We start from the raw sequence: 9,752 nt of genomic DNA, 5'->3' as shown, positions 1-9,752 counted from the left end.
ACATGTCATGCTGTCCTCTGCCCCATACTGCCAGTGTCAGCTCTCCGTTTTCTTGCTGTAGGATGGGAACCATGCAAACTGAACCAGCCAGGTTCCTTTTCCTGGGTATGTGGATCTGGATAGGACACCGTGGTAGTCCACCCATCCCTGCTACACAACTTCAAGGGCCAGTTCTGGTCCTTCCTGCAGCCTGCCTGCTCTATGAACTGCCTACCTGCCAATGTCCTCCATTGCTTCATTTTGTCCATTTGTTGCTTTCAAACAGAGGTTCCAGATAAACATGTTTCATCCGTAGTCACTGTTTCAGAAGTGACACCACCAGAGTCTAGTCTTTCAAGCTTACCCTTGAAGAATCCCTTAAGACCAGTGTTCACTCTGTGTCCTCCTCTAACCCATCACTAATTCTTGAAGTTCTGCACTGTCACATCTGCATTAAGGGTCTTCCTCCCTCCATCATCATGTTTCTCTAGTACCTAGTACTGCCACTTAGCACAGACGAGGTTCTCAGTACAGGCTTAGTAAATAACTGAGCAGCCAGGGGCCTTTCACCTATATCAAGAACAAAGGTAACTTGGGTAGCACATACTTGTAATCTCAGCACTTGGGAGGTAGAAGTAGGATGATCAGGACTTGAAGGCCAGCCTGTGGTATAAGGAAAAGAAGAAGAAGGAAGAGGAGGAAGAGGAGGAGAAGAAGAAGAAAAGAGAGAGCAGAAAGGTAGAAAGCCATCTGCATGTGTGCATTTATCAAGTGGTAGGACTTCAGGGTCACTTTTTATTTTCACAAATATTTTCATTCAAAACAAATGACAGAGCTTGGATCCAGGACTTCTGACTCCAACTTTAACGCTATTTCCACCATATTATTTATTACATTACACTTTCATCCCTTTCCTTCATCCAAAGCTTCCTGTCTACTTCCATCCAGCTCAGATCCTTACACACTGGGTACTAGATTGCACACGTGAGATACGCTCTAAAGTATAAGCCTTTCCCATAGTATTCACTTACATAGGAACATTGTCTGCATGGAGAGGCACTAGGAAAGAATTCCAGCAAGGAGGCTGGGTGAACTGGGGTCAGGGATATGATTAAACCTTCCTGGACCTGGGGCAGAAATCAATACCGTTGTCTAAGTTGAAAACAGTATGCAGGGCAGGAGCAATGCCCTGTGTCAAACAAAGACTCCATATGTAGTTGAAATCACACTTTATTTAATAACCTGAGTATATATTCTTTTGGCTTAAAGTCTTTCCAAATGAACAATAAGTCAGACATGTCTGCCCCCTCCTCTAAGAGCGAGTAAGACAAGTGTATATGCCTAGAAATGTGTCTGCTTTAGAGTCATTACAGTCTCGCTTTAATGAAAGCCTTATTCTAACAATGCTTGAGCCTTAAGTGAAATGTCCTGTGAGTGATGCCCTCCTCTCCCAGGCCCTCCTCCCTCAGATTTGGTCCTCAAACTCCAGCAAGCCAGGTCTCCAGAGACATCAGCATGCACACGGCCTGAGAGCCTGGAGTGGATGTGGCTCATGCCCTTGGCTCTTGACCTTCTGCTTGAGGAGCGTCTCTGGGGGAGATGAGGGTTGGTATCCTGGCAGTTTCTCTTCAGAGTTCTGCACTTTCACTTGTAAGTATCTAGAAAGTAAACATGATTTCATTAGATGCTGGGCAGCAGTCTCTGGTGAGGGTGGCACTATGACACTGGCTGGGACTGCCCCAAGGACACACTGCAGGGTCTGTACGCGGCAGCACTGCTTCTTTAGGAGATGCACAGAGAAACCCATCCATTGCAGTAGAGGCAGCTGGTCTAAGGAATGTGCACCATGTGCTGGGGGAACTGATGAGGTGTTTCTCAGGAGTTGGAAATTCTAGAACCAATTTTGTGACCCGCTTTTAGTAAGCTTTATTTTATAGGATATATTTTGTATTTATCTAGTAATTCATGGCTCTGCTTTATGTCACTTCTGTCTCATATTCTGAGTTGTGCTGCACTGTATGTATAAGTAGGGGATGTATGCTTTTGTGTATTTGTTATATAACTTCAATCTTGAAACAAGTACAAGCTGGGGAGAACCCACATAAATGCCAGGCAGGTACGGTGACCTGTCTGTGATCTCAGCACTCGAGATGGGGAGCCAGGAGATCCTTGGGGCAAGCCAGACTAGCTGAGTCAGCAAGCTCTGGGTTCAAGTGAGAGACCGTGTTCAGTGAGTAAAGTGGAGAATGATTGAGAAAGACACTTCATGGCAACCTCTGGCCTCCACATACAGGCACACACACATATACACACACATGTACCTATACACATAACACCATTACCCACCCACCTACCCATACAAAATATATGCAAAAAAAGCACATTCATAATCAGGTACTTAGTAGATAAGGCTAGTTTAAGGCCAGGCTTTGGGAATGGGTCACAAACCCTGTAAAGTCCCAGTTTATTCTTGTTTTGTCTGACTCCCACCTGTTTGACTTTAAGGTGTTGCTCACTGCTAGATTCTCCTTATGCATAGCCAGCCCATGGTGAGGATTTCAGCCTACAGCCAATCTCATCTACTCAGTGCCCATAGTAACTGCCCACACTGTTCTCGGTATATCTGGTCTCTCCCCATCCTCTTCTCCCTCCCCTCCTCCTCTTCCTCCTCCTTCTCCCCCTCCTCTTTTTCCTCCTCATCATCCTCATCATTCTTTTCTTCCTCCTCTTTCTGTTCTTTTTTCCTTCAGAGTATGAGGTAGCTCAGGCTGTCATCATACTGGCTATGTAGCTAGCCAAGGATGACCTTGAACTCCTAATCCTTTTGCTTCCACCTCCCTCCCAAGTACTGAGATTACTGGAGTGTACCACTATGCCAGGTTTATGTGTTGCTGGGGAGTGAATCCAGGGCTTCACGCATACTAGGCAAGCATTCCACCGACCAAGCTACAGCTCCAGGCCTCCTTACCTCTTCTGGAGGGTTGGATGCTGTGGTAATGTTTTCTCCTGGATCTGAAGAGACATGAAGCTGAAGGCTTTGGTCCTGCAAAGATAGCAGTTCTGCCAATGAGAGGTAGCTCAGTCTTCCCAGCCCCTCATTGTGAAAGGTCTTCTGTGCCTTACACTTTCCAAGGGTCATAAACAATACAAAGGACAAGTATGTAATACTGTTTCCCTGAGCCTGAATCATCAGGGTAGGCTGTCCCCTGTGCTCTTCTACAGATAAAAACAAAAGAAGATTCAAAGGGCTCTATGACTTGCTGACCAGGAAAATAGGTCTTGGATTTCAAAGCTGTTCCCATCATTGGACACCCTGTGATCTGTGTGGCGTGCTCTTGTATGTGCGCCTATGGGAAAGCCTTCCAACTTCTGCTGGCCACTTTCAAATGAATTCTCCTCAGGATGCATTGCAGCTCTTCTTCATAAGTGATCCTACAGTGAGTAGGAGACGTAAAGGGCATAATAGTTTCTTTTTCATGTGTTTGTGTGTGCATGTGTGTGTGTGCGCACGCACATGTGCAAGCCAGAGGTTATTTTGGATGTCTTCCCTTATCACTCTCCATCTTTTTTTCTTATTTTCAAAATTATTTTTTATTTATTTGTGTGAGTGTATGCAGGCACATGCCTTGGGGCACACGTGAGGTTGAAGGACAACCTGTGGGAGTGGGTTCTCTCCGTCCACCATGTAGGTCCCAGGGGTCTAACTCAAGTTAGTGATCTTGTTTCTCCTCTACTTTTTTGTTTTTGTTTTTATCTTTTTGAGACAGGGTGTCCCTGTGGCCCTAGCTGTCCTGGAACTCGCTATGTAGATCAGGCTGGCCTCGAACTAACAGAGATCCGCCTACCTCTGCTTCCCAAATGCTGGGATTAAAGGTGCACACCACCACACCAGGCTCCACTTTTTTTTTTTTTTTTTTTGGTTATTGTTACAGGGTCACTCACTGAAGTTGGAACTCACCAATTTGACTAGATTGGATGACCAATCAGCTCCAAGGAGTCTCCTGTCTCCATCTCCCCAGTGCTGAGGTATCAGACATGTGCCCTTTTACATAGATGCTAGGAATCCAAACTCAGGTCCTTATGCTTCATGGTAAGTACTCTACTAACCAAGCCATCTTCCCAGCCCCATAATGGTTTCTTTGGGGAAAGTTAAGTCCTGAAATGGGAAACCCAAACCACAAGCTCTGCCAAAGAACTATCCCAGAAATTCTTAGCACATTAACATTTAAACTATTTTATTAATTGTGTATGTGTGTGCATGCATGTGAGTGCAGGTACCTGTAGAGGCCAGAAGACCTGATTAGATTCCCTGAAGCTGGAGTTACGGATGGTTCTGAGTCATCCATGTGGGTGCTGGTAACTAAACTCAGGTCCTCTACAAGAGCAATAAGTGCTCTTAACCACTGAGTCATCTCTCCAGCCCTGCTTTATTTTTTTGCGTAAGGACACAGGTAGCTCAGTGGTAGAGCACTTGCCTCACGTGCACAAGTTCTGAGATTGATTGCCAGCACTACAAAAATCATTTAAATAGAAATTTAGTCCACTGAGTAATACACATGCATTATAAAATTTATCCTTTAAAAAAATAGAAGCAGTTGGGGCTGAAGAGAGAGCTTAGCAGTTAAGAGCACTGGCTGCTCTTGTAGAAGACCTGGGTTTGAGTCCCAGCACGCACATGGTGGCTAACAACCATCCATAACTCCAGTTCCAGGGTATCTGACGCCCTCTTCTGACCTCCTCAGGTAATGCACAACAGGGGTGCACTTACATACATGCAAGCAACACATTCATACACATAAAATATAAAAATAATAAAAATATTTTTAAAAATAGAAGCAGTTACTAACGTTGGAAGCCACTTGAAATCCTGTGCTTGAGGATTTCCCCTTCCTTTCTAGACCGCAAATGAACTCAAAGGTACTATTGCCTCCTAAAAGTTATCAAAACCAGTTGTGCTTCAGCAGCACGTATATACATCAGACTTTAAAATAAAGATCCAAAGCTGGAGAGATGGCTCAGTGGTTAAGAGCTCTGACTGCTCTTGCAGAGGACCCAGGTTCAATTCCCAGCACCCACATGGTGGCTACGAACCATCCTTAACTCCAATTCCAGGGGAATCCAATGCCCTCTTCTGACCTCCTCAGAAACTGCACAACATGGGTGCACCTACTTTCAAGCAGGCAATACATTCATACATGTAAAATAAAAAAAAAATTAAAAAATTTAAAAAAAAGATCTTGAGTTGGTTTTGCAGAAGACCCGAGATTGATTCCTGGCACACAAAATAAAGATCTATCTGTAACTTTAAAATGAAATTATCAAAACCTTCCTTCTTTCTCAGTTGATTAAATGCTGAGCAAGGAGGCTACTTTTCTAGGGGAAGGGAAGGGCTTAACTGGGGATTGAACCAGGGCCTTACAGTCTATAAGCAAGCACTCTACCCCTAAGCTGTATTCTAAGCCCCCTTTTACTTTTAAAATTTATTTATTTATTTATTTATTTAGTGTGTGTGTGTGTGTGTGGTAAATGTGCATGAGAGGGTCTCCCTGTAGCCCCAGCTGTCCTGGAACTTGCTATGTAAACCAGGCAGTTTCTTTTCTTTTTATTTTGTTTGTTTTCTTTGAGACGGGGTCTCCCTATAGCCCCAGCTTGCCTGGAACTCACTATGTAGACCAGGCTGGCCTTGAACTCACAGAGATCTGCCTGCCTCTATCTCCCAAGTACTGAGATTAAAGGCTTGTACCACCGCGCCTGGCCCAGTTTCATTTTCAATTATCCACTTGATATGTAATATGATATGTGATATGATACATATGTAATATGATACCCTGTTTGAAGAAAACATGATTTGTGATACATCTCCAGGAAACAGTCTACCTTCAGGACATCACTTCAGAGGACTAGTGACAATGACAGGCTGAGATCTAAGATGCTATGGTCACTTAATTCCACAAGAAAAATATATCTCCTTAGCTGATGGCCAAAGCAATCCTAGAGAGGCTAGATGTAAGGGAACATTATCAGCTTCAAAAGTAAGGGGGCTGCCTTGGGGAGACTGTGGCCGCACCTCTTTCCCAGCGAGGCCAGTGTTACCAGCTTGTTCCTCAGAATGGTCAAACAGCACCTTGGCTCCCATAATCTCCTTTTCAATATAATTACTCCAAGAATGTAAATTTGTTTATTCTTCCTCAGAGCGAAACAGAAGGTCATTGTCTATTATTGTCTCTACATGAAAATCATACAAGTACATGCAAAGTCAAACAGAAAACGGTTTGGGAAGCCAGGTGTGGGCGCCACATGCCTATAATCCCAGCATTTGGGAGGTAGAAGCAGGAGGATCAGGAAGTCAAGGCCATCCTCAACTACACAGTGAGTTCAAGGCTAGCCTGGGTTACATGAGATACCATCTCAAAATTAATAACAATTTAGGATCTTTTCTTTCTTCCTTTTCATGTGTATGCAAGTTTCCTACCACTGAGCTACACTCCTTTCTCTGAGCGGTCTTTTTTGAAGTAGAAAAATGAGAAGGGGCCACACTGCACCTGTGCAAAATGCTACCTTAACCCTCTGCTTATCTTAACCACATAGTGTCCTGCACCTCTCCCTGTCAGCATACCAACTACAGGATATTGCTCTCTGGTGGCACTCAAAATGACCAAAGCTGGAGGCATAACATACTGATGACAGATTTTGGTACCTCAGGAGAGTCAACTGAGATGAGCTTACTGTCCTCTTCTTTGTCTTCTGTGGTCCTCACTTCTCCAGGTTCTGGGAAATCCTGCAGATCAAATGAACAATGTAGGAGACAGCCTCATCCTGGACACTACCCTGAATCCTCTGACCGCATTGCTTCTGCCAGACAGAGGAGGCTCCCCAGGTAGCCTGGCCAACTTTCAGTTGAGCACAGTCAGAGGAGCAAGATAGTGTAATTTGAGGGGTACCAGGAATCTCATTCTCTCCTCCTAGATATCCATGTGGCCCATGTCCTGACCTTCTGCAGTGCTCAAACATCTCCTTCTTTCACCCACTCTCTTTGTTTTTTTTTTTTTTTTTTGGTCTTTTTGAGACAGGTTCTCCCTGTAGCTCCAGGTGCCTAGAATTTACTCTGTAGACCAGACTGGCCTCGAACACACAGAGGATCCGCCTGCCTCTGCCTCTGCCTCCCTAGTGCTGGGACTAAAGGCCTGTGCCACCACACTGGGCTGGCCCACTCTCTTTAAAATTAATAACCATCTGTAACTCAGGGGATCTGACACTCTCTTCTGGCTCCTATGGGCATTGCATGCATGGATGTACTTACACACTTGCAGGCAAAACACTCCTAACATAAAATAAATAAGTTAAAAAATTTGTAATGGGCGAAGGAGCTGGAAATGGTGGCACATACCTCCAATCCCAGTACTTGGGAGGCAGAGGCAGGAGGAACAGACATGTTTAAAGTGGGCCTGGTCCACAGTTCTAGGCCAGCCAGGGCTAAATAGTGAGTCCTTGTCTTAAAACACCAAAACAAAAAACACAGAAAGTGAATCAGAGAAGCCCACATTAATGTTCTGGGGGCCCCCTCTTTCTCTCCTAAACCTTACGTTTGAGCCTCTATTAAAATAGCTTTATTAAAATGAAACAAAAAAGACCAAGCAGCTCTCACTTACCTGGGTAGTGCTCACGGGGGAAGCACAGGGCTCTGGGCTCGGGCAGCCGGGGGTTTCTTTTTCTCTGGCCTCAGGAGCTCTCAGCGGCTTCTCAGGTGGTTCTGGACTGGGAGAGGCTTCTAAGGAGGCCCTAAGACTGTCAAGTGAACCCTCTCCAGTGGCTGGAGGGCTCCCGGGTCCATTCCCTGAGGCGGGCCTGGGGCTTAAAGTGGCTCTAGGTGGAGGAGGCCGACTGGGGGGAGCTGAGATCCTCTGGATAGAGGCTCTCTTTGGCTGTTCGGCTCCTTCACTTGAGGTGCGGGTTCGGAGAACTACTGGGAGAGAGGGTGAAGGCTGCAATGAAGGGGTCAAGTCTCCATCTAGCGACGGAGCTGGGGAGCAGGGGAAAACGTCCTCCCGGGACTTGCCCCCCTCAGAGCCTGGAGAGGCTGGGACTTGAGTTGGCCCACTGAAGGCTGGTAGTGGCTCTTCCTTCTCAGGAGAGCTTGCTTCAGACTTGTCTTCCTCGGTTTCCTCAACACTTGAGGATTCTTTGCTCTCAGAATCATTTTCTCCAAGGGCTGCCTCAGATGCTAAGTCTTCTTCGGCTGCTAACACAGACTCTCTCTCACTGGTCACAGAGAGAGCCACGGGGTTAGAAGGTGAATCCCCGGGGCTGGAGACTGTAGAGATGCGAACTGGGGGAGAAATGGCTAAAGAACGTCTGCTGCCGCTGGAAAGGAAGGGTGTTCAGATTTAGAAGAGCCGGACATGGGAGTCATCTAAATGTCCACAAGTGATTATCATGCACTTGTGCAATAGTAAAACTGCATAAAGCAGTTTAAAACGGTGTTAGAAAGTTGGCATAACTGGCAGTCAAGCCTATGTGAAAAATGATGTAGGAGCTGGGTGTGGTGGCACATGCCTTTGAATCCCAACACTCAGGAGGTGGCAAAGATAGGCAGAGCTCTGTGAGTTCAAGACCAGCCTGGTCTACATAGAAAGTTCCAGGGCAGCCAGAATTACAGAGGGGTGGGGGGATGGGCTGGAGAGATGGTTCACTAGTTAAGAGCATGAACTACTCTTGCAGAGGACCTGAGTTCAGTTCCCAGCATCCATGTCAGGCAGCGCCCAACAGCTGTAACTCCAGCTCTTCAAGGATCTGACACATTTAGCCTCCATTGGCACCTGTGCTCATGTGCACATACCCACATACACACACAACTTACACATAATTAAAAATAAGGAGCTAGGGCTGGAGAGATGGCTTAGCAGTTAAGAACACTGACAGTTCTTGCAGAACACCCGGGTTCAAATCCCAGCACCCACATGGCAGCTAACAACTGTCTGTAACTCCAGTTCCAGGGGATCTGACAGTCTCTTCTGTCTTCTGTGGGCATTGTACAACATGGGTGCACTTACCTACATGCAGGCAATACATGCGTACACAGAAAATAAAAATAAGTAAAATGTTAAAAAAAAATAAGGAGCTAGAGATGGCTCCGTGGTTAAGATCACTGGTTGCTCTTACAGAGGACCCAGGTTCAGTTCCTAGCACCCACATGTCGGCTACCAACAGTTCCAGGGAATCAGACACCCTCTTCTGGCTTCCTCAGATATTGCGTGACATGGGTGCAATTACATACGTGTAGGCAAAACACTCATACATTATTAAAAAAAATTTTTAACGTGCAATAATTTTTAAAAATAAATAAATAACCCAGATGTGGTGGTGCATGCCTTTAATCCCAGTACCCAGCACTTGAAAGGCAGAGGCAGGTAGATCTCTGTGAGTTCAAGGCCAGCCTGGTCTACATAGTGAGTTCCAGGCCAGTTGGGGCTACAGGGAGACTCTGTCTCAAAAAGACAACCCCCCCAAAATTAAATAATAAATAAATAAATAAGGGGCTGGAGAGATAGCTCAGTGGTTAAGAGCACTGAGTGCTCTTGCAGAGGACTTGGGTTCGATTCCCAGCACCCACATGGTGGCTAACGACTGTCTATAACTCCAGTTCCTGGGGAATCTGATGCCCTCTTCTGACCTCCTCCATAAGTATTGCATGACACAGGTGCACTTACATACATGCAGATAATACGCTCATATATATTAAAAATAAAAATAATAAATACAATTTTAAAAAGTAA

At 45.5% G+C, this 9,752-nt stretch overlaps 1 protein-coding gene across 1 annotated transcript in view; it reads right to left on the bottom strand.

Annotated features, from left to right (window-relative positions):
* Window positions 1-1,209: 1,209 nt before the first annotated feature.
* The window catches only part of Bin2 (bridging integrator 2), a 41,314-nt gene continuing 32,771 nt past the window's right edge, over window positions 1,210-9,752 (bottom strand). The window contains exons 10-13 of the mRNA XM_008840007.3: window positions 7,629-8,340; window positions 6,677-6,757; window positions 2,948-3,022; window positions 1,210-1,637 (exon numbers count right to left, since the gene is read on the bottom strand). Of these exons, the coding sequence (XP_008838229.1) occupies window positions 1,608-1,637; window positions 2,948-3,022; window positions 6,677-6,757; window positions 7,629-8,340 (898 nt within the window). The 3' untranslated portion in view covers window positions 1,210-1,607. The remainder of the gene's footprint in view (window positions 1,638-2,947; window positions 3,023-6,676; window positions 6,758-7,628; window positions 8,341-9,752) is intronic.

Source organism: Nannospalax galili, unplaced genomic scaffold (genome assembly GCF_000622305.1).
Source record: "Nannospalax galili isolate Female #2095 unplaced genomic scaffold, S.galili_v1.0 scaffold979, whole genome shotgun sequence".
Classification (NCBI taxonomy): domain Eukaryota; kingdom Metazoa; phylum Chordata; class Mammalia; order Rodentia; family Spalacidae; genus Nannospalax; species Nannospalax galili.
This window is presented reverse-complemented; position numbering and strand designations above follow the sequence as displayed.